Source organism: Rhopalosiphum maidis, chromosome 2 (genome assembly GCF_003676215.2).
Source record: "Rhopalosiphum maidis isolate BTI-1 chromosome 2, ASM367621v3, whole genome shotgun sequence".
Taxonomy (NCBI): domain Eukaryota; kingdom Metazoa; phylum Arthropoda; class Insecta; order Hemiptera; family Aphididae; genus Rhopalosiphum; species Rhopalosiphum maidis.
Genome location: NC_040878.1, coordinates 71,057,094 through 71,084,712, shown reverse-complemented (window position 1 = coordinate 71,084,712; position 27,619 = coordinate 71,057,094). Strand labels below are relative to the sequence as shown.

Genomic DNA, 27,619 nt, shown 5'->3' with positions numbered 1-27,619 from the left:
TAATTTACGTGTGTAAGCATAATATAAAGATTATTAGTTATTAGTTATCAACTTTAAATTGGTAGCGACATTTTAGTAATACATACCAGCTAGCTATTTTGAAATTATCTGAACAAAATCGATTTTCTATTTTTCGGAATTGAGGAAAAACTAAACTTTTTAAAATGTAGAAGACTGATACCACTTTGAAACTATGCTGTGTATCAACTATCATGGACGGTTAATTATTGTTTATCGAGTTATTAATTATTTGAATTATTACATTGGTTCTGCATTATTTAAATCATTATATGGTTATCAAAAAACTCGGAAATTATATAAATGAGATGAATGATAGTACCTTCAATTTCACAGAAGAAAATGAACTTAAAGTACCAGTTTTCGTAAAATATCATATAATAATGATTTATGAATTATATATTATAATAAATATAAACTGTTAAATGCTTTTCACTTACGAATCGTTACTTCGTTAGATAACATTAATATGTAACGTGAACACAGATCTCTTGAACCATTATGTTTATGTATATATAATACATAAATACACATAATATAATATAATATATTGCGTGGAGATATAACTCGTTTCTTTGATGAATAAACATTAACCGTACAGTTTAAAGATATTGTGTGTACCTACAACATACATCTTACAAAAGATAACCATATCTATTGAAACAAATACTCGATATAATCACCTGCAGCTTTAGGTGTAGTTTTTAATTTCCGAATGTTTGCATGCCTTTATTTTTGAAAATAAATGCCGTTAGTACGAATATGTACTGTAGTGTTTAAAATACGTTAATAGCAACAAAAAAAACTGTGTGTGTATTACAATGTCTAAACGATGGCACGAGCAGAACCAAAACTTAAAAATCGTACATCGAACGGTACTACAGGTTTATGACACAGTCTTGTCGTCATTCCTATGTATAGGTTCCTTGTATACAAACCTACTATATATAACTTGATGGTTAGGTAAATAATTCAAGAATTAAAAATAAATGTATTTTATATGTATGGAAATCGTGTACGAATAACAACTTTATGTACCTTTACACACAATAATGTGTCACAGCTGGTACAATACGATGGTTTTCGAACAAACACTAACGAATCGCATCACCCGACGTCAGCGGCTGCCCTATATAGACGTACGCGGCGGACGTAGGCGCCGACGGCGAAGGATGCTAATGACATTACAAGCCGAACCGCTCCTACCCCCCTGAATTCGTGCGGTGCAATTTATCTAAAACCTACATCTGACGTGATAGATGGGTCGTTAGATAATAACTATCTATATACTGCGCGGTGATTCACCAAACATGCCCACCCCCAATTGTTCCTTTAATGACAATAAATGTATTAAAATTCAAACTTTTGGAATGTTCAGATATAACACTTAATACGGGGATCATGTTTTTAAATTCTTGAGATATTTTTACTACTATCTCCTATGGCGATACAATTATTATTTTATTTTTCAAATGAGAACCGTCCCTCCCATTTTTTTTTTTTTTTTTTACGGTTCCTGTACGAGTATAGTATACCATACTACGTACGTAGTTCAACGCCTATACATACGTGAAACACATTGAAATCGGATCACCGTACGTGATACGAAAATTTCGCACGTCGTTGTCGGCGTTAATGGATCGGCATGTCTATAATAATATTACGCGTTGAGTGGTGTATCGATGTATTATTTTGTCTTTTTTGCGGGTGCGACCCCGAAAACCGACAGGGGGCCTCGAGCAAACGAGATAAGAATATAACGCCCGTTGTCGCGGAGGGGGCGGGGGAGAAATATCGCCGCCACGGCCGTCGCCTCCGGGGGCACGGCGGTAGACGACCGGACCGGCGGCGACGCCGACGACGGACACGCCGCGCGCGAGCGGCACTCCTGGAATGTGGACGGGAATGCGGCCGCCCCGTTGACCCGCGGCCGGTATGCGCCGCGTGCGCGTGCACAACGTGCGTGCGTGAAAACACCAGTTCTGAATGAACACACCGCTCGGCGCGCACAGACACGCACGCGCACTTAAATACATATATATATATATATAATGTGTATGTATATATATATATATTTATATATACGTGTATACGTACCTGCGTATATACCTGTATAGGTACAGTAATATCGAAATACGTAATATTATATTCGACAGGTGTGAATGACCTAGAGTGACTTCCTTCCGTTTCTTGTTGTTCGTTCACCCCGCTCGCTCTTGTGCGCGTATTATATATTATTATATTATATCCCGCCACGTTATGATAATATAGTAATATATTATGCTCTCGTCGGACGATCACTCGCGTCGCAAAAAATAAAAGACTTGTCCTTGAACGTGTACGCGCACGGATCACACGATCGCATATCACTTTACTATGATCGCAATGTGCGATGTCGTGTATAATATAAACGTTAAAGCGTCGTATAAGCGATAGGCATATATTTAATGTGCTATCCGCGATTATCCTGTGCCTCGGCCAACAGGTGGTTCCGGGGTGTTCCGGTGCGTATAAGACTATACAGATCAGTGACTTTAAAGTAATTAACTATAATTATTAATACGATATTAATGTACTACATTTTTACACTTACCGTACACAATCTATTAAAGTGTATAGGTTATGGTATACTACTATAAGCAATTCTTACCATGGCCCATGATAAAACTTATAAATAGTGCAAAGCGTTGCATTATGTTTCTATATAAGTTCTAGAAAATATAAGTAAAATTTTCTGTATTTAAGTATTAAGTACATCATCGTTTATCTATACACATAACCTATTTACCTAACACATTCGGCACATTCCATGGCTAAACATTTTTTTAGAAGCGTAGTAATGTTGACATTTTTATTATATTTAGGTTTTTTTTTTTTACAATTTCTGTTGTCTAAATGAGAGCGATTGCATGCAACGGATTACTAACACAATAACAAAAAAATATATATATATATTATAATATTACTTTACTATAACTTAAATTAAGTGGATCTTTTCAGTTTTCAAACTATTCAAAAATATTCAGTTATTTGTATACACCTAATTTAATGATAATATCAGATGCAATGAGAAAAAAACTGAAATATAAATACTGATTTGATCATAAGTGGGTGGTGGTGATAGGTATATAGAAAATTTCTGGTCCTCACCCAAAAAAAATGTTGTACACGCCACTACATACGAATATATAAGTATATACGCGAAAACCGTATACTGAGCATATTATCATTGTCTATATAATACTCAATGGTGTATAATAATGTACAATAATAATAGCGTATACGAGTCACTCAACGTGTAGGCGAATGATTATAATAATAATATATTCGTGACATTGTTCGACAAACACATTTCGTGTTTTTCTTTTCGCGTAAACGCGGTGGTGGTGACTTAGCCGTCCGTGGCGCATGTTCGTATTTTGGTATGTATACTAGCTAGTAGCTATTATGCATAATATTTATAATGTTTGGGTTCTCCCCGCGATAACGTATGTGGAAACTAACCTATTATTTTTGCTGTTGTTGTTCTAAATTGTGAAAATTTTAGGAACAAAAACAAAATGTAGATCATGACCCACGCCATGATATTGTAATATGATTGTAATATATTGCAGTAGGAAGTTTTCGGTTACTTCGCATTGTTTTTATACATGGATATTAAATGTTCGATTAATATTGGTATCTAGTCATCTAAAATAATATGATATTCACTACTTATAAAACTTGGCTCTTATATGATGTTACATTATTCGTTAAACATGACGTCACTATGTCATTTCTGTGAAATGATTTCTTAAGTGGATTCACAAGTAAAAACCCTTTTGAGAATTTTCGCGGCGAAATTATGGTATCGAGTCTTCTGCAATCAAACGTCCACTTAATGGTTTAATTATTTTAAAGGTCACTTAAACAAATTACCGCCTCGGATTCAAACAATTGAGAAAGCAAAACCGGTTTTCAGCAAATAGGTTTGCTTGCCAATCACCAGACGGGAAAATTGTTGGATACCGGTCAGAATTTGTTCTGTTCTGAATTTTATAACCGTATTCTATAGTCTCCATAAACGATGTCTAGACACCGTGACTTTCGTCTTTTCATCATAACGCGACGTTTTCATATAATTCCGCATTTTTTTAATCAATTTACAATAATCAATTGTAATAATAATATATATTATTATTTAATTTTTTTTTTTAACTATTAACTTATTACACTCTTATGTTCAGTACGTAAAATGCAACATTTCTTATTTAATTTAAAACAATTAAAAAGACTGTTCAAATGTTAATCTGGGAAACTTATATGATATACTATCATTTTATGTATACCTACCTATTATGTATGTTTGTAAGTGTTCTAGTTCAAATTTATATAAGCGCGTGTATGTGATATTGCAATAATTATAATATGTATAATATTTGTCAACCGTTATAATATTTAAAATTATTATATTGTAGTATGTACCTATAATACTACAGCTAGTATACAAATTATTTGTAAGACTGCTCTAATTATAACACTTAAATATTTTAATTATAACATCTTATGGTTTCATAGTTTTTATGCACAAGAGTCAAAAAGTTTATTACACAAAACTGCAAATAGTTTAAAAAAACAGTTAATTTTACTATTTTTGCAACTATAACATCTATTAAACAATTATTGAACACAAAATTATTAATTACCAGTAATAATTAGATATCACTAGATGTTAATTAATTACGGTTGTACATTTTTTAATTTTCTTATTTCCCCATTCGTTCTTAGTTGTAGACTAGCTAATTATATAAACTAAATGTCTTATTTATTGTGTGAAATGCATCTTTTAATAAGGATATCCAAGTATAATATTATAGCTAATTGCATAATTAAATTGTTTTGCCGGTAGCAATACTTAATTTACGCACTGTTAAAGCTGTTATCAGAAGAAAAAAATGTATTTTCTTTTTAATTCAAGATAATCACAGTCTTTAGTAGTGTAAAATACTTCGTTAGAATGTGACATCAAATATCAATTATAACTAACATTAAAATTAAATTATTCCTTCAACGCATAAGCTAATTTCAGTGAATATTACGTAAAATAAAATATTTTATTGTAAGTCAAAATGCATAATACATAATATGTAAATTCAATAACGTTAATGTCGTCTGACAGTGATACCAACATTGTATTTAAAAATTTTCGTAAAATATGTACCATCCTATTTTATTAAAAATAAAATGCAAATTTAAATATATAGGTACTAAAGAGTGAGGAATACTCATCACACACACAAAAAAATTTAATATATTAAATTATGTCGGGAACCGGTAATGGTAATGTACAAAATATAAATGATATTTTATGTAAGTATTCATGTTGAATAATCCGGTTTTATATGAACAAATTCTGATATATTCTCCTTGTAACTTATTAGTATATTATTAGCTAGATTAGCTAAAATGTCACAGATTATACATTAGCAGTCTATATACTTGTGTTGCCAATACACGAGTAGTACTGTAATCAAACCACTTGCTCCAAACCTTTTTATATTCGTTTATTTGTTTCCACACAGTTGCTTCATTTATTCATTTTTATTTCATATAATTTTAATGGTAGTAACTTTAAATGGTGGTAACTATATAATGTTATTGATTTATTTTATCACTATTAAATTGTATTTCAAATTTGATAAAAAGCAAACTCATTATCAATGGTAACTTTCCATTTTAATTATTGTACATACTATATATCATATAATATATATGTTTAAGATATCAAGCTGATTATTATTTATTACTATTACATGTATCATTTACATTGCATAGAATATAAAATAAACCAATTATAATTATTTTACAACTAACAATCGAATAAATAACGATTATAGTATTACATTCGAGTATATTTAAATAGCCATAATTTAAGTTTAACAATTTTTGCAAACATTCTAAAATTAAATATTATACGCTAATAAACATATCAAAAAAATATTTTTTAAGTTAAATTAGGTTAGAAAGTATAGGTTTTTAACTATTTTATTTTTGAATATTTTTACTAAAGATTCTCCAATGCTTAGTTGAATGGATAATTAAATTTATTTTAATTTTCATATGGATAATTTCTTAATTCAAATTAAAGTATTCGATTAATTGATCGATTTTAATCTTTTTTTTTTAATAGGTAGGTTCTGAGACTAATTTAACAAATTTCTATTCAACTCATTAAACTAAAGATAATAAAAAATTATCAATTATTAAATGATTGTAACAAATTGTTAATGTTAACTTTGTAGACTACGTTGAGATTTCAACTATAATAATATATTTATTCCAATGAAATAATACATCTTTTTTCTAATAAAAATATAATACAAGTAACCCGAAAGATTTTTGTTTATATGTATCTCCTATCTACTATCTAGTATTTATGTATAATATCTAAATATAAGTACCTACTTTAATAAATATTTAACAGCAACTTTTACAATCTATCATTAAACAACCCGCATTCTATATTTAAGCCATCAAAAATTATGGTCGCCGAGGTATGAAATGAACAACGGTAAACCCGCTCGATTTCTGGCACCCAAAAGGAATCCAATTTTTCGAAAGAAAATAATTTTTTAAACGCATTTAATTAGCGCGTTTAGAGCACTGTGAGAACGTTTGATAAGAACCCATACGGTACATTTGTGATTTATTCATTCAAATATTAAAACTATAGTTGTGCTCATAAACCTACGTGATCATAAATATAGTACATAGTTAATAATATATACGTCTACACAGCGATAAACCCTCCACGTGAGATGTATATTCGCTTATGATAATTGGTAATTAAAAAAAAAACCATTAAACAATTGGTTAGGTACATATAAGAATAAAAATTAATATTTTACTATGCAATGAAGTACGTAATAATAATAATAACCAACAACTATGTTTGTAGAAGGTTAATTGTTTCTCTTTTTTCCCGTAAAACAATTAAGTCATATTGATACCGGCGAAATCGACTATGCGTTACTAAACAAATTATTATTAAATAAAACGCATTATTTAAAATTGAGTACACAAAATAATAATTATACTTCATCAAATGTGAATTAATTTATAATATCAGGAAGGATGGATTTGTCAATTAATGAATAGTTACTTACAATAAAATATATAGATAACGATAAGTACATTATTATTATTATTATTGTTATTGTTGTTTAAGTATTTAAGCAAAAGCAGACATATCATAGTTGTTATAGGTACTCTGACTACTGCAGATAAGTGATAATTATTCATACAGTTTACAGCCATACATATTATGAAACACACGGAATATTTAAATTTTATACAGCATAAACAATATAGATTTATTATTTATATATGTATAGATACTCTAATATTTTAAAATTATTATATTAATGACATGTCAGCGTTGACACTACTAACCATAAGTGTCTGCACTTATTATTTTGAAGTTTTAAATTTTTTGAAAATATTTTGTTACATAATTTGATCTAAAACCATATTTTTAAGTAGTGATTTAGTAGATCATCATAAATTCATAACCTATCTCAGACAGACACTACTTCGCTCATAAAATCATTAGATAAATATTTATAAGTAATTAATTACTCGATCGAATTTTGATCTTTATGTACCGAAGTCTTAGAATAATGTTCTACTTCAGAATACGAGGTTTAAAACGCGTATCGACTTTAAATTATATCATTTAAAATGACGATAAAAAATTGTAAAAATATAATTATTTTTTTTTTTAATCTTGTCTTGAAAGTGATATTAAATTATGTAAAAAAAATAATTGTTCGATGTATTAGTATTGAAACTTAAGTAGACCATATTGTATATTGTTTTACCATTTATTGCTTTCAGCAATATTAATTTACGTAATGTTATCTAGTATCTACGTAACTATATAACTTATAATTTAAGATAGTTAATTTTTGTTTTTTTTTATATATATATATATTTAGTGTAACAAGGAATTAATTAGTAATTTAACAATATAACACATCAGTTATATTATCTATACAATTTGGTAAGTTATTTTGGTAAAATAACTATATATTACCTATTAGAAAAGAAAAATTGAGAAATTCATTTTTATATATTGTACATAATTCAATTAATTAATACCAAAACGGTTTTTAACTGTTATCGCTATTATCATTATAATATATTTATGTTTGTTATAGTTCTTAATTAAATACAATTTTAAACATTAATAGTTTTGTCATTTTCATAATAAAATGCTGTTATAGAAGTTATACATCAGTTATTGATCATAACATTCATAACATTCTAACATATAGTTTATGTTAACTCAAACATATTTCTATATATCTCAATCGTTATAATTGTATTGTTCGTCGTAATGATTTACACGTTTTACACGCATAATAAATAGATGCATAATTGCATAAGGGTAAAAGTGCGTACGATACGTTATATAATATTAAATATTAATATAATATCTGTTTATGATTATAAAGTAAAAACCGTAACACGACCGATGAATATATGAGCACACATATATTATATATATGACACGCTGATATCGGTACACGCGTAGCATTACAGAGGCATGCCGCCTGTAACCAACAACGTGTATAATAATATCAAACATTATGTCGACAAATCTCCGTCGGTAGTGCGCGGTGGTCGTATTTCAAAAAATAAAAAAAATAAAATTCCATATAATTTTTCACTCGGTGTTACCTATACTATTATATTCGTTTTCGCCTGATCGTTTCCTGGACAGCGTGTTTACACGCAGATCATATGTATTTGCCGTTTTTTATATAGTTATATACATTTTGCTATGTTGTATATTGTATGACGCGTGTGTGTTTTAAACGATTTGATCCTCTTCTGGAACGAATTCCCGTTACGCAGGATATCAAAACTTATATGTATGTATAGAACAGTGTACGGTGATAACAACATCATCACTACCGGTTCTGCTTCCGTTACGGATAAGGCGACTGAATGAAAAAAAAATGATTAAAAAAATAATAAACGAATAAAAAATAAGAAAACGTCGTCGCCGTGTGCATAAAACAATACCGGATATGATACTTAAATAATATACAATATTATTATAAGCGCTTCTTCACCCCTGCGCCGGTGCTTCGCGACCACCGCACCAGGAACTCTTTACAAATTCAATTACGTCTTATTATTATTTATGATTACCCACAGTATGCGATATATATATTTGGTACGTAAAATAGACATTGTTGTCAATTTGTCACACGCATAGGTACTTTTTATCGTTGTCGTATGATATATAAATTATATGATAATATATTAATATTCATGATAAAAATAGTGTCATGGTGATTATTGGTGAATTGGCGAAGGGTGTTTATTCATTATTGTATCCCCGCCTTTATGCGTCAAAATGAATGTGTTAATTATTGTTTGTTGTTTTTTATCAATAACGAAATCAGTCGGTTTCAACTGACAATATGATAATGAATACGTTTCGTTCCGCGTTCTGTCCCATATTTTATCATTCGAAACTATTAATTTCATTGCAAGTCGCAACTGTATCGTACTATATTATGTTATATAGTATAAAGATTAAATTAACACTTTATATTACAGACAATACTATAAAATATACTGACCCTATAATTGAATGCTTCCAATAAATATATAAATATCATGCCTAATAATATATTATTTATGCTTAAAAATAAAACATTAAAAAATTAATTTTATAAACCTATAAGGATGTACGTAATATTTAGCCCGCTTGTTTCGTCATCATCGAACCGTACCAACATACGCAAAGCTTAAAGTTCCGATTTTTAAACGGACGAAATGTGGCATATAATTTAATATTTGAAATACTTAAAACCTACGCCGCTAGCACGCGCACAATCATACGCATTAAACATAATATAATATGATACAAATTCGCCGCAACCGTGCCTGCCCTACCTACGCACCTCTCACGTCATACTACGTAGATACTCGTTGACAATATTTGCATAGGTGCCAAAAATATGTTTTCCATTTTTTTTTTACTCTGCTCGCGAACAATTTATGTACCTACATGGCTTTATAATAATATTTTAATGTATAGGTAAGTATATGTATATTTAAATATTGTATTATACATGCGTGAAAACCGATCGATCGCATTTGAATTTGCATTCATCCTCTGAAACCGCAAATTGTATGTTAAAATATTTTATTAATTACCATAATAGGTATTATATAGTATTATATTAGTATATAATATTACTATTATTAGACATAACAAAAAAGGCTTGTTCACATATTCTCACCCCTTTGTCATAACTATCATAATTACTTGTATTTAGAGGCCTCCAAAAAAAAAAATTGTTTATAACTTTCAAATTTGGAAAAATATCTACATTTGAATTATTTTAGAAACTATTGAAAAATTATTTTTTTTGCACTAGAATGATAAAAGCTTACTATATAAAATCAAAATTCATTGTGACGCAGGATAGATTTAGTGATTTATTTTAGTTTTAAATAGGTATCAAAAGAGATTTATCAAAGACAGACTCGCATCAATTTATATAATTTATTATTATTCCTAACTTATCAACGTTATAAATAGTAAAATATAAAAAGTATTGTGTTTAATAGTGTTATTATTTATTTTGGTAATCGTTTGAGTCAAACAAATTGGAATAATAGTCATTAGGGTGTATGGGGATGAAAAATGTCAAGACTTTGTTACAGTGAAGGGCTTTAGTATAGTAACTCCTAACTCAAATTTCAAATTCATGATTCCAATGTTTCTCGTTCAGTGCACTCCAATGAATAATTATTCCCAAAATCACGTTTCGAATATATGGGGTGCCATATTATTATACAATAAGTTACTTAATTTAGGTACTTATATTTTGTTACGTGTATGCTCATGTAGTATGTAGATACTTGCTAAAAACGCATTTTCATTTTTTATGCAGTCTATCTATACATCATATAAAATATAAACAGGATATTCCAAATTCTGTATGACAAAAATGTCGGAGACCATGTGAAAACCAACATAATCCACAGCATTTTCGTCACATGAATTTTTAAGATCATGTGTGTTGTATACATATATATTGAAAACCGGGGTGAACACGTCTGTAGCTCTGTCCTGGGGGGAAGTGTCCTAGATTCTCTATATGTAACGTGTATAGAACTGTAGAGTCTATATATTGTATGGAGTGTAGAATATAATATATTATACATCTATATGGATTTACGTAGAATTACTGCTATGGATTCATAGAATACGACATTTTGATAAATATAATATCGCTGTATAATTTACTAGTATACTGCGTGCGCGGTTAACTATAGGTATATGGGATTTTGCATTTCTAATAAACACCGTTGCCGCTACACCGCTATTTGAAGGTAACTGTAATAGCGGACGCCACGCCGCCGACATCGCGGTAGTTATAGGAAACGATTTGTGCCGGCCGGCCCGGAGAAAGGCAAAGAACCGGTTAATCGAGCGAGTGAATATTTGGCAAGGGCGTGGCTTAAAGTCATGTACCTAATATACTATACAGCTAATATTATATTATATATAAACTTGAATTTGTACTTATTAAATATATATAATATGTAAAATATAAAAACATATATATTCAACAATAGTGGGCGTGCTTTGATACATATTTATCCTGTTGTATTATTATATATATATACTCAGTGGTGGTGTACGGTGAAAGTATATACATAAACACACACACACACATTATACCCATACTACATAAACTAACAACAATAATGCAATATGCACTGTACGTATCTGTGTGAGCGCATGATCAAACGTTGCGACCATAGTGTAGGTGTACCGCGAGAAGAGAGTGGAGAAAGGCCAGACTGCAAACTGATGCATTTTATCCGAACAAATTTATTACTATGTATTTTTTTAAATACTCATGCCACATTTCTCACCATTACCGCAGCCGCCGTCGTTGCAAATATCATTATAAACCGAAATCATGTATCCCGAAAATAATCATTCTTTAGATGTATGTATATATTATTATATGCCCATATACATAACAGTACTTTACGCCAATAATAATATGCTCATGTAGAGTGTTGATTAATTATGCTGATTACTTATATTATTATGTAGTATTCTTACAATGATGTATAGATAATAAATAATAAATTAGTATTAATAATTATTTTATTTTATGATGCGACTTGTGTATATTTATGGTTTTCCAAGGAATATAATATATTGTAGCGTACTATTCAAGTATTCGAGTTCATAATTTGGTCTCTAATAAAGGCTCCTTATATGTGATTCAATATATAAAATTGTAAGTTAATTCCAAAGATATACATAATAATATAATATACATGATGAATTTGGTGTGCAAAGCGTTTTTTCACATCAGTTTAATCTTCACGTGACTATCAACAGGAAAAATACCATGAACATAATGTATACTAATATGTACGTAGTGCGAGTGTAGTTAGGATGTATAGGCCACACGTTCAATATTGTAAAGCTAATAAAACCCAAGAAGGTAATGAAGTTTTGAGTATAGTAAAATATGTATTCGTTTGATATTTATCGACATGAACATGGAAGAATTCCAAACTCAGTTGGATGCCAATTAATGCAAAGTTTTGTAGAGATTATTTCATACTAAATATTATCACATTATAAATTTATTTTTTATATAACACTATTCAAAACATATTCATAAAATACCGAGGACATCGCTAAAAAAAAGTTCTAATGTATTTCAATGGCTATATATATGTATGTATAAAATAATAATAATCGGAATTATACATTTGTTGCAGCATTGTATATATTATAATTTAGTATAAAGTATAATACCTATATAAACTTATATTTTATTTAGTTGTTAAAAACTGGCAAGATATAATATTGTAAAAGACCGCATAATGAATTCAAAAAACTAGTTTTTTACTCTGTTCGGGTAAGCAAAATATTTTATGTAGTAGGTACGTACATAATGTCAACTGGAAACAAGCTAAACAAAAATCGAATAGCATTAAATTTGGAAATTCATGATCCCGTGTACTCTGCGGGGTAATTTATATCATTCGTTATGAAAAAAACTGAGTAACTGTAGAACGCATAAAATATATGCTATTAAATATATATTATATATTATATATTGCGTTTAATACTTAGTAGTAATATTACTAATATTATAACTGTACGCATAAACTAAACGCAATTTAAATTACCTAAACGTAATAATATTTAATTTGTTGGCTATTGAAGTTTGAAGATTACTTGACTAGTTGGATTTGTATTTATATTTTACTGTCACATAATGGTATACTTGTCCTCGTAATATGATAAGAGACTAATATTATCAATAATATATTCTATATAATGGTTTAAATATTTAATGATTATAGATGACAATTATTAAAGAGGCCAAGTAACATATAATATTTATATATAAATATTAAACATTTATAAAAAATAATAAATTACTATGTTTTAATTATTATTTGATGACCCACAGTAATGATTATGAATTTATGATGTACACTTCCGATTATTATAAATTTTAATATTATTATATACCAGACTAATTCAAAATATCACTAAAATATCATTGTGCTTTGAAATGTTGATTTAATTTCCTGGCTGTAAAATATTATCGTATTGTTTTCAAAATACGCCCATGACCAATTTGTAAATACGACGTGATAATATTTTCAAAACACCACAGTAAAGTTATCATTTGGATTTTTAAAAATATCCACACCATCGTATATATATATATTTAATATATTGACTTTAAAATTCGTTGTTTACTTTTCATTGACAAAATAAATGATGTTATTTTTTCTATGCGGTTGACTCTGATCTGTTTACGTCAAAATATAATATATAATAAAGTTATGACATTTTCACGTCCTAACACACGTACGGTTTTCTATAAGGGGTATTATTGATTATTAAACATTAAACGAGGTCAATAATAATATAAACGAACAATTATTTTAAAATTATATCGACAAGAAATGCATGTAAGTGTTTCTATATAACTATTGACGATATAAATTCAAGTGAGCGTCACGTCATGTAATGCATCGAATTAGAAGTTTTCCAATAATATAATTGTTATTAGAGTACGGTGGTCACAAAATGTCGCTGGAGGCGCAGCACTCGTTCACGCGTCTAGCGAAAATTTTTCCACTTTCTTGGGTGATAAATAATAATAATAATTTATCGAACGTATCTTTATAATATGCATCGATATATTATATTATATGATTGACCTTATATAGGAATTTAAAAAAGAAAAAAAGCTTAACGCAGTCGAGAATGTCACGTCAGTCATTATTTATACATATATATATATATATATTATATACAGTTACACCTATACGTATATCTCGCTTACTTTATTTTGTTCTATCCCTATATGACCTAGTCGTGCCTATAATGTACGAATGTGCATTAAATATGTGCGAATAACATATTTTATTAATTATTTATAACAGTTATTATGTGTACGACAATTGTTAACGTCAGCGTTTGTGTTTCGCAGGATCTTGGCGACGCGCTGAGGGCCACGGAAGATGCGTCCGATTGGCTGATCGGTGGAAACGGCCGGTCGAATTCTCACGTGGTACTGCACGACCGTCTGATGACCGACGCGCTGTTGGGCAATGCCCCTATCAAGGCCGAACACTCGTATTGTACCACGCACGGGTCTAGCGAGTCGCTGGACGCTATAGGTGAGTCACGTCGCCGCGCATCATTCGTCGCCGGGTTTCGTAATTCGCCATATAATATATAATATAATACGCATATATAACATATATATATATAAGATCGGCGTAAATGGCGCATTCTTCGCCGCATTCCTACAATACTCTGTACCGTGGAACAATATAATAATAATAATGATAATAATGTAATGCATGCACTCGTCGTATAGTGCGAGAAGAACCGTGAACCGCTTTTGGAGAAGAGGGGGCAACGGCCGTGAGTCATGGAAGACAAAACCCGTTACGTGTTCCACTAAAAGAAAATGGTCATTTGTTTTACACACATATAAATTATATAGCTACGTAGTGATGTGCCACTAGGAATGTTCCTCGAGGAACGTTCCAGGAATATTTCGGAAAATCTGTCCCCTTACATATTGGGAATATTTCTTTGAAAATAAGTTAATTTATACAAATAGGTAGTATCCATTGAGGAAATAGTATTTTATATCATGTCGATATTAAAAATCTAGAAAAGCATACATTTAAGTATCATCGCCAAAAGTTTATCTATTCTCATATAATATATTTGCTCATAAAGTATTTTTAATTTATGACTATAAGTTAAATATGAGACTTCAATTTTGCAACATGGACAACATAAAAATATTATTATTTTTCTGATAATTTCCCAGTCTTAGGAATATTTCAGGGAATTAGCATATCATTACCTATACATTTATACCCAACTACTCTACATACCTGTCGTAAAATGTCGTAGGTATACTTGGATAAAATTTCGACCTTTCATTAATTCCTGTAGAGAAAATATTAAATATGATTTGTAGGTATTATTATGATATATATATATGCATATATTTAATAGTAACTTAATTTGGAAAATACATGAGCGATATGCATTAACCAGATTTTCGGGGTTGGATATATGTAATGTAACCCTTCATCACTACTATAAATTTGATTTTGCTCACAGATTTCAGAAAGAACACGGAAAAAAATATGTAATTAGTAATAACTATATTGATCATTCACGAGATTTACTTCTTCTTTTTTTATCAAAATTTCATAAATTTTATGGAAACCGTTATGGATAAAAATACAAATCTATAATAATATCATACATGTGACGTAGTTTAGTATATAACTGTTTAACGAAAAAGCTATAGCAACAGCGGTAGCGACATAAAAAATTCAAAATTTTAAACAACAAAATCCTATCTATTTAATTATATTTACTTCATACTACCTACTAGTTGTAAACACATAGAATGATAGGTGCGTGCAATAAAATAACCCTACCAAAAAAATACTATTTTAACGATATTCAAGTATACAGTAATCTGTATGCTATACATAATTATATTATACTGTAATTATAATTTATAATTTTAATATTAGTATTATTCATTTATCCACTTACATAATTTGTTTTTAATAATTTTTCTCATACGAGTCATATGTAAAAGTATAAAAGGGTACTCCTTTTTAAGTTTAAATTAAATTGATTCATTCATAATGGACTATCAAGAATGTTTTTTTAGTTATATCCTAAAGTATTATAATTACTTCAATTGAAGTACAAAGTAACACAATTTTTATTATTAATTATGATTATGAATAATTTTTAGATTTGGACGAAGATAGCAGTCAAGATGGAACTTGCAAACTAACGTTTGATGAAGTGAGTTGTGATCGTACCGGTAATATCGAAATGATTAGTATCAAAGAAGACACGGCTTCAGTAAAAGATGAACCGATGAGTGATCAGGAATATGTTGAGACTTCTTCGTGCCCTCCATCACCATGTTCTGCGTCTGACGATACGCCCAGACATTATGGCAAGGTAATATTAATAGCCAACAGATACTACATTACATAATTTATTGTAATAGCTTTAAATCGATTTTTTAACCGAACCTGCTAATGTATTTCGAAAACAAATCATTTATTTTTTATGGTTATTACAATTTTTAATAATTCAAACAAACATTTCAAAGAAGAAAATTATTTATTTTTTAAGTTACAATTTGACAAAATATATCTTAAATTAGCATTTTCGAATAATTTAACATTTTATATTTTTTATATGGGTAATATACAATTCTGTAAAGGTTTTATATGCTAAATATTTAATACTGAAAATGTATAGTATTAAATGTAATAATACAAATATAATGTAAATTGTATTAGTAATAAATCAGCGTGTATTAAAAAAAGATTAGATAATGAAATCTATAACATTAGTTTTTAAATATATTAGTCATACTTATTCAAATATATGAGTGAACATTTACCATACTAATATAATATAATGTACGGACAAATATTGAATGTTTGTAGTTTTCGAAAATCGAAAAAAACAATAGGTTGATAAGTACAAAAATATATTTTAGGTTATTTAAATAAAATTCCCCGTTAAATCAAATTATTATCTATATTTATTTTAATAATTAAAACTACGTTTATTATAACAAATTTGAAATCAACGATGATAATTTAATTATCTCAAACATTATTGTTTATTGATAATTTACAAACTTAATATATTTTAATTACAGTAAATGTTAGCCCTATGAATTTTTAAAAATAGAAATTTAAAACACCATATACATTTACCTAGAACACTTTTAAAGAGAAACTGAAATCTAAATGCTATATAGTGTATGCAATTATTACAAATAATAATTTCAAGAAAAATCATTAAAAAGAAAAAATATCATAGATATATTTACAGGTTTTTTTATATATCTAAATATAAATATACAAATATCCCTATTTATATATTTATATATTTATATACTTTTATTAATTATCATTTACATGTAACCAGCTCCCATTACTATAGCTACAATAAATAATATACATGCAATGATGACGTCATGTTTCCTGATGTTCGATAGATTATGATTTAACCGTAAAAAAGTATAATGTCTTGCTTAATGTATTTCGTAAAATTTACTAGTTATAAGATTACTTATATAGTATTATAATTTATAGTTATATATGATGCAAAAAAAATCAATTCCTTCAGCTATTTTTGGCAAGACAAATCAATATTCATAAACGTTTTTCACGTTTAACATATTTTAAAATTTTAATAGCAATTAAATAGTCTGATAGGAACTAATTTTCTTTTTCAATTATTTATTATGCACAAATATTATTAAATGTTAAACATTATTTGGCACTCGCTAATATAAAAATGACACGAGCAAGTAAAATAAACATGAATAATTATTTTAAAAATTGTAAAAATAAATAAATAAATAAGAATATTGTAGAACCTAATGAATTAACATTAAAAATTCTATACAATATAAAATGTTTCATGCCAAAGTAAATAATTAAATTGCTTAATGGCGTATAGTTATTATAGATATACTCAAACACACGAAAAACAATGTAATAATAACAATTTATAAAAGTTAAAAGATTATTATTTGAATGAATATGATTGTTACAAAAAATAACGACGATTTAAATTCAAACCCAAATGATTAATTAAAGCAATTAGTGTTTGGGCTTAATGTTTTTATTATATTTCTTGAAATTTAATATAATATACTAATCATTCATGTCTATATATCTTACTATCTTGATAAATAAACATTAAATAAAAACAAAATAATAACTGAATAGCCAATTAGTTTAAATTGTTGATTTCAATTAAACATGACGGTTATAATCAATTTAATATAATATGTATATAAATTTTTTTTACTTTGGTCGGTTCAATGTTTGTTAATTATAATAAATCGTAAACAGAAATATTTTTCTTAGGAAATATTTAGTATTTCCATTAGACATCTAACCAATGACTTACAGAATAAAATGTATGTTTTAATAACATACTAATATCGTTAAACGTTAATAAACATTATGTCACTTTTGTATTATGTATATTATATTGATGTGAACTTAATTTAACATGACGCAAATATATTGAACTATTATTACTAAATGACATTTTATCTATATTCAATTTATAAAATTGATCTTCTTAGATTATCGTTTAAAATAATAGTTAATTATTTATTTTATATTTTTGGATTTAAATCTACTCATCTTGTTATTTATTGCTGTATTTTGAATGAATTTTTAAATTATATAAGTAAAAATTAATTGAAAATTATACATTTTTCTCACAGAGACACGATACAGTAAAAAACATTTTTTTCATTCAGTTTAGTTTTTGAACTGTAGAGTACTTACCTATTGTCTAGAACCTTGTTTGTTTAGAATATTGATAGCCTTATGTTAAAGTCTCATATATCAAACAATAAATAATAAATCAAATTTAATTACTATCAATATTAAAATAATTACATCTAAAAAATTTCAATATAAATAATTCATGAATATTTTAAATATCAACGGTTACTCGTTTTCAAATTAAAAAAAAAAAAATAACAAAATTAATTTTGTTAATCATTTTTGTATAACATTAATATTTTTTTATTTTCGTTAATTTTTTCGATTAAGTAAAGTATGGAGAAATTTAATATCTTAATAAGTACCAACTAGATTCAAATGTCTACCAGTAACCACCTTAGAAGTTTAAGATTAAAAAAATATATCATTATTGCGAATTCAATATATTAATAGATTGATGTGCTCAAAATCTAAAACCATTTTGCATACACGTTTACACTGTGAATAATATATTATAATCTATTATTATTATTATGATTTATTCGTATAATAATGATATAAAATATATTACTTTCAATAGCAACATTACAGTCAATTTTCGTCTTTTTTTCCCATTTAATCTACACTACAGTTGAATTTAATAGTGAATGGACACAATTTGTAAAAATAAAACCACTATATACCTTACATAATAAAATATATTTTTAAATGTTACAGGTACAAAAAACCAGTTATAATGAACCCACCACGGTTGTATTGACCTCCAGAGCTTTCCTCAACCAACCGCATAGATTAATCGTCCCAAACTTCGGTCTGAAAATGGATGGCACAGGTAACATGATAAATTACATTTATGTATACATATATTATACACATCACACTTAATATACAACATAATATACAACGGTTACTTCTACAATTTTACAATATAATATACAATATTTGTATTACGACGTATTATCGTCATACTGCACTTTTATGGTTGTTCCAGTAAACGGTAACACATAATGAGTAATGGCATACGAGGGATAAAACATACTCTCGTGTGGGCGAGGACCATATATTTCCACAACTACCCTGTAGTCTGAATAGCACACATAAAAGCGACATAATATTTTATATTTTATATGAACTGACTACTTATACATTATATTGCACATACTTACTCGATGCTCTGGTGTTTTGCCCATCTGTAGGTTTTTCACTTCCACCTACGCCACCTTCATCTACGTCCAGCGATAGTGAGGGCGGTAACGTATCACCGCACCACCGGTCGTCGCCCACTCGGCGGTTGTTCCTGTCGTCGTCCTCGTCGTCAGCCACTGCCTCCACCATCACTAGTAGCCGGCAGCCCATACAGACACCTTTGATCAGCTGTCAGCCGAAAGGATCTACCGGCGCACTGACGCTCACTGAAGAAGAGAAACGCACCCTGCTAGCCGAAGGCTACCCAATACCCACCAGGTTGCCATTGACCAAGGCCGAAGAGAAGTCGTTAAAAAAAATCCGAAGGAAAATTAAAAATAAGGTAATCTATCATTTAGATTATTATACCATCATACACTGGAATATTATATTATAATATAACTGTAACTGTTATCGCATCTGATTTATTTCATCAATAATTTTTTTTACTACTATACTTTTATTTACTCAGATATCAGCGCAAGAAAGTCGACGTAAGAAAAAGGAGTATATGGATACGTTAGAAAGAAAAGTGGAGATTCTTGTTTCCGAGAATAGCGAGTACAAAAAGAAAATTGTCAACCTCGAAGAGAGCAATGGATCTCTAGTCCAACAACTACAAAAATTGCAGAAATTACTCGGCCTACAAGCAACCCAAATCGTAAGTCAATAGCTTATACTTTAACCGCTTTTATTATTGTATTCATATAAATTGTCATATTCTATTATATGGATAGTGTCCTTGGCACTATTTGCTACTTGGGTGATCACAGTTTAAAGTAATTCATTACGTATCTTCATCAGGCGTATCGTATAGGCAATATAGGTGCATATGTGCGTTGGTTCCTATTTTTGTGTTGTCAACTAGTATAATATTTATGAAATAACATGTATCTACGTATTATAATAATATTCCAAATAATCTTGTTACAAAAGTAACCCAAAAATTAGTGCATATTTGCATACCTTAAGCATATCTTAATGATATTGTATCATATTCATTAATAACATTTTAATTTGACGCATACTGTAACAATCATTATTCATAACAGTGTATTGTAAATTACAATAGTACTGTGTGTCTATTTATAAGCATTGCTACAATTCAGAATATTATTCAAAAAAATGAAAATAATTTATGTTATTCGATTTCAGAGTCAACAGCTGAAGACCAAATAATCAAGAACTTACTAGTGGGGTAAACTGTACATAACGACCAATGGTGAGTAATTAAATATTCTATATGCATAAATGTATAATGTTTATTATATTATATTATTTAAATTTAAATGGTATACTGAACTCGAATCAAAGTTGTAACTCACTAACGCCATCTACTATTCTAGCAACGTTCTAAACTAACTGTATTTTTTACCCAGAGATGTCAATTTTCTAACATACTTTGATTAATTTTTGTGTGTTGTTGTGTACCGCGTTAGCACACAGTAATCGCATCCATAATGCGTCCTTGAGTGAGCATACGTTTCACTCCTCTAACTAACATATTTTTTGCATACAGATGCAATATTAGTATAATAGCAATTACGACTAAAAACTGTTATTTTATGTTAATTTTTTTTTCAGGTGCAAATACAATATGTTTAAGAGTTTTAGTTCAATGTCGACAGCTAGTCCGTGATATTACTAAATGCGCTTCTGCGAGTATTCATATTTAACTATAACACTGCATGTATATGATGCGAACATTGATTTAAACACGCAGACGAGATACTCGCAACGATATAAGATACAATTATTAATTTTTGACGTTCGGTCAATATTTTTAATACAGAATTTTGAGTCACGTCTGATAGAACTTATGAAATAATATGAAATGAAAATCCCATTTATGTCTATACACGATAAACGTATTATTATATTCTGTAAGAAAAAAACGACTGATGAAAATAAACACCAATTATCGGATAAAAGTGATGTTTTTGATGCGCTTAAGTGTATCATAATAAATCAAAAATAATTAACTTTTAATCTCATTATTACTCGTTGTAAGTGCCAAAATTATAATTATATACATATATTTTTTTTTAAACCGCTTGTATATCTGTGCCTGTCACATGTACATGCTATACAGACGTTATATTTTGTCTATGTTATATATTTATAAATCAATAAACAAACAATAATGTTAAGGATTGTTTTCCTAGAGTATTAATAAAATAAATTTATAATACAATTTTTTTTTGTTTGTATCTAAGTTTATTAATTAAATTAATTATATATTATCGATTTGTACATATAGTATATTTTATAAATTTGATTCAATTTTGTTGTTAACTTAAAATATATATTTTCTAGTTAAATTAGTTCAATTTTAAATATTATTATATTTTAAACAAAAAATGAATTATTTTGTTTTTAGAAAAATATTTTTGTATAAATGACATATATTATATATTAAATTATGTGCAATTTTTTAGCAGATTTCCATTAGCACGTAAAATTATTATTTTATGTTATAGTATATAACACTTGTTTTTATTATTATTATTATTATTATTATTATTATTATTATTGGGGTAGCACGTACGTTATATTTTTTTATGTATTCTCAGTTGTCCCAAATTACGTTTGATCCTTTGTTTTACTTGTGAATATTGAAGGGAAATTATAATTGACCAAACATTGTGCTCATCAATAATTGTTTTTTAATATTGTTTTATTGGAGTTCACTTAATACGATGAACTTCGTTGTATAGTTACTACTTAATACAAAGTTTAAACCCCAAATAGTTGATTATTAAGATCATAATATGAATAAAAAAAAAAGTATATTATATTATATGATCTATGTATATATATATATATATAATATACTTTTGTTTTTCTTGAAAAATGTCTTAAATATATTTTAATTTCATACCAATAATGTAATTTTTGAAGTTGTATAGACTGCAGTGTGTATTATTGTAGCATTAATATACAAAACAATCCCTTTATAAGAATGAGCTTTAAAGTTAAATAGTTCACGAGTCATGGTCCAAAGATTATTGTTTACCTCGGAACTTAGATAAGTAGTAGCAACTGATTACTGATTATATTATATTACTCAACAATTTAATAAAAAAAGTCACACGTGGTTTTGTGAACTTAAAATGATGTCTTTTAATATTCTAATTAGATGTTTAGGTTATTAATAAAGAACTAGTGAAACCTGTGCAAAACAAAAAGGCACACGACTTCTCACCAGCTTAATTTTCCTTATTAATTTTGAATGATGCTACACTGTCATAAAACTCCACGTCCGGTACTGCTCGTTTAACACCTGTTTAAAGAATGCATAGTTTTTTACCGAATTTAGAACGTGCAATTATTATTATTTTACATCAATATGGTTTCTGTGTTCAGATTTCCCTGGCACTTAAATAACGTGTGCACTGTCTAGGTATTTACGATTCCGATAATATTGTGTTTTAAAAGTAATATAAACAATTTTTTTATTATTATTTACTCTGAAATATAAATATATTGGTATATACCAATTACAATCGAATTCTTGGTACTTGTCATTGCTTTATGGCTGTGTGTGTGTAGCGATGCCGATGCCGTACAAAGGACGCCTCGGAAAATCTATACGACGTGACCGCTCCAAGGTCGACGAAACTGCATTATGTATTTTTAAGTTCGCGTGCACATTATTGTTGATAAAAATTAATTTGTCAACTACGATATTGTTACTATATAATACACATACATTTTATTTAAAATTGTCTGTTGAGGGGGCAAAAACTATCTAATTTAGGTTAAACTGTGCTATATTTTATTGTGCAATAAAACACAATGTTATAGCAGTATGTTTACTATGTATATACACAATTACACTCTATATAGTCTATATATATATTATATTGTTATGTATGTGTGTGTGTAGTATGTAATTTTGGCGCCTGAAATCTGACGACAACCACCGAGTTGCAGTTATCTGTGTCCGTTTCGTCTCTGCAAACAATGTTACAAAAAATATCGACGTGTATATGTAATATTGCAATTATACACAGTATAAATACTGTTGGATATTCTCATACATAAGATATTCTTATATATTATATACAAAATTTATCAAACAATAATCATTACTTCATTAACGTTTTTCAAAATATTTTATGGGGATTAGAAATCCATTTCTATCCATTTCATAAACTACTTGTCAGAATGAAAAAATATTCTGTTTCAGAATATAAAATTAAAAATAGTAAAATCTTAAAAAATTAAAACGATAAGCAATATTAAGAAATATATATATAATGTTGTTTTATCTCAACTTGAAATTATGTAAGAAAAACATTTTCAAAAATATAAATAGATTTTGAATTATGGAATGATAAATATTGTTATAGTAGTTATATAATATTAGAGATTAGCAGCGATAATCTTATATTTTAATCGTATGCAAAAAGCAAAAATATTCATTGTTAAAATAAATACATAAATCTAGTGTTTAATAAAAATAATTATTTATTATTTATAATCAATATAAATATTATAGTTACTTATAACAAAATTTTGAAAGTCTATTTAACTTACTACTAGTTCTAAACTTTTTAAAAGAAATGGATTAATCTATACTTTCAATATCTTCTTAAACATTCAATAAGTTGTGAACATTTTATACATTACCAGAACAAAACAAAACAAGAAAAATAAAATTAATACTTTTTATGCTTCATCATAACGAAAAATACACGAATGCTGAATACTATTTAAAATTATTAACAGTAACAAACATTATATTAAAAATATAACAAAATAGGTTTAGACATTTGAATGATAATTTTAACAGAGATGATATAAGAATGTCCTTAAATATTATTTATTAAGTAGACAATTTTTTTTAGCAAATTTTACCATATAAATGGTTTGTAGATAAGAACATATATTATAGTTATATAACATAACATTTGACGTTAAACCGTTGATTATTAAAATTAATCATCGAATCGAAAACAAAGTATATTATGTCTTTTTATACACCCATTGTATATTATGTACCTTTACATAAAAATTTAATTAATCACAATTACATTTCTTATTTTTATCTACTATATTATGTTATTATGTAATACCCATATTAACTAACAAATGTAACATTACAATTTAAGTTTACGATAGTGTTCTATTTTTTGTTTAGAAAAACCAGGAAAAGCTATATTATATATTATAATAAGCTTTTTCTTTAAAAAAATCAACTTATTTTTATATACTCCATTATTTTATGCTATACTTATATACACTAATGAATACAATAAAACATTTTTTTAACGAATTGGTACGAGTTTTAAAGTGTTTAATACTATTGATTATTAATTTAATTACCCACATAAACAGTATTTATAAATAATCAATTATTTTACCATAAATAAATACCTAAAAATATCAATCAATGTGGTGAAATCACAAAAATATTTCTTAAAAGTGCCAAACTACAATGATCAATGATATATTATATTATTTCATATGTATATCCAGTAATAGGCACTTATAAATAGTTTTATCCGAAAATACGGGTGGTTAGTTACAAAATGCAATAAGTATGTGAATATATGTATTTATAATATATATATATATATATATCGATGTCGTATAATATAAGCATAAGGCATTACTCAATTTATGATATTAATAACTTACAAGAGTTTTTTTTTTTTAGAGAGTTATTGTATGTTTTTTCTCTGAAATAAATTGCTAACGGTCAAGGTTTACTCTGTAGTCTGTACGCACATACATAGCAATGCTTTATTAATATTGTCATACTTTATTTATATTATGTATGTTTTCGTCGTTTACAATATTATTATATGGTGACATTAATAAACCGTCGTGAAATGGTAGCACATTCAAACGATTACCAATCAAAAAGAAAAATCAACCGAACTTTTCTCGCAGGGCTTGTAAAAGGGAATAATCATTGGAAATTCGAGAATACTCGAATGAAATTAAATAACCAACTACACAACGAATATTAAAAAAGTTTTTACAAATAGATTTTTTTTCCAACAAAAACCTGCCATACATTTTGACAACGAGTTTACGTTGTCAACATTTTGCTGGGAAGTTTTCGCAGAATATTACACGGGTCATGTGGCTATGCGGGTACGGCAGAAGTAGTGATGTAATAATAATTATATTTACGTATATAAGACATAATAATAATACCGTAGATACCGAGTGTTTCTATTTTTACATGACATAGTCGTTATTTAAACTAATGTAATTCACACAAATATCGTCTCACCCTGTATAATACACACACAAAAACTCTTCGTAACTATAACAATAAAACGGACTTCGCGTAACTGACACGCTGAAACAGCTTGGTGATTTACGCTATTATAAAAAAATGAGTAAATTAGGTAACCACTTTGCTGTTAAGTAGGAGTCGAGTGTAACTCGTCATTGAAAAGGTCACTCAACATACATTACGGATGTGTTAAATTTGAATTCAATGATAAATCATTTCAAACGAAAAATAATTCTGAGCGGAGACAATCTGTCAGTTTATTATTATTATATAAATATATATTTTTATTAATTTTTATGATGATTTTTTTTTTTTATTGCTTTTTTAGTAATAAGTAATATATTACTAATATTACACATTATAAAACATAGGCAACTGATAAAATGTGTATAAATGTTTTTAAAATATAATTATGTTTATATAATATAATAATATAGGTACGTGTAATTTTAAAATCACCAAAAGAAAATATTTTTGGATTATAAATAACTATTATTGTTATTTTTTTTTAAAAAAAATATCGTATTTGGTCCAAATGATTGAGAAAACTTGATCAAAAACTTCACATAAATATCTCGAAGAATACTTTGAACTTTATTTTTTTCCTATCAAAAGTATCAACCAGATTGAATTTTCTATCAAAAACTATATTCAATTTCAAGATCAAAGAATTTATTCGTAAATACAGACAAAAAAATCCCTCATCATTGTGAAATCAATTATTATTCATGGTTTTACTCAGAAACCTTTCACATGACTTTTTTTTTAACACGAATTATACTGACGCTCTAACTTATTTAGTTATGTTAATACTGCAGGATAACTTTTTTAACCTCTATAATGATTGGTAATTTATCATTACACCTTGCAAAATATGATTGATAAAACGATGGTATTTTCGCTGTACTCTAGCTTAGGTTGTATCCAGATCCGATTTTTAACCAAATTTAATTATATTTTATTTTTTGTCATATTAAACATAAAACACAAGTATGCGTTATGAGTGTTATGACTTTTATTATTTTAGATAACAATTTTAACCTATTAATTGGATTTCATTTTAATTGGATGTACTTGAAATATGTAATATATAGGTATTAATAGAAAATATAGAATTTATAATATATAATCTTATACTTTATATTTTATAGATTGCAATTTTTAGTTTTGGTTTTTTCATTTTATTTCTATTTGAATTATCTTATAGATAATTTATATATCTATGTAATACAATTTTTTCAATAAATTTCCGTTTAAAGCATTCACACA

At 27.7% G+C, this 27,619-nt stretch overlaps 1 protein-coding gene across 1 annotated transcript in view; it reads left to right on the top strand.

Annotated features, from left to right (window-relative positions):
• LOC113552054 (cyclic AMP response element-binding protein A-like) overlaps positions 1 to 22,266 on the top strand; it is a 41,870-nt gene extending 19,604 nt beyond the window's left edge. The window contains exons 2-8 of the mRNA XM_026954721.1: positions 14,574 to 14,763; positions 16,386 to 16,600; positions 19,627 to 19,741; positions 20,106 to 20,437; positions 20,567 to 20,755; positions 21,250 to 21,316; positions 21,679 to 22,266. Coding sequence (XP_026810522.1) covers positions 14,574 to 14,763; positions 16,386 to 16,600; positions 19,627 to 19,741; positions 20,106 to 20,437; positions 20,567 to 20,755; positions 21,250 to 21,273 — 1,065 coding nt within the window. The 3' untranslated portion in view covers positions 21,274 to 21,316; positions 21,679 to 22,266. The remainder of the gene's footprint in view (positions 1 to 14,573; positions 14,764 to 16,385; positions 16,601 to 19,626; positions 19,742 to 20,105; positions 20,438 to 20,566; positions 20,756 to 21,249; positions 21,317 to 21,678) is intronic.
• The last annotated feature ends 5,353 nt before the right edge of the window (positions 22,267 to 27,619 follow it).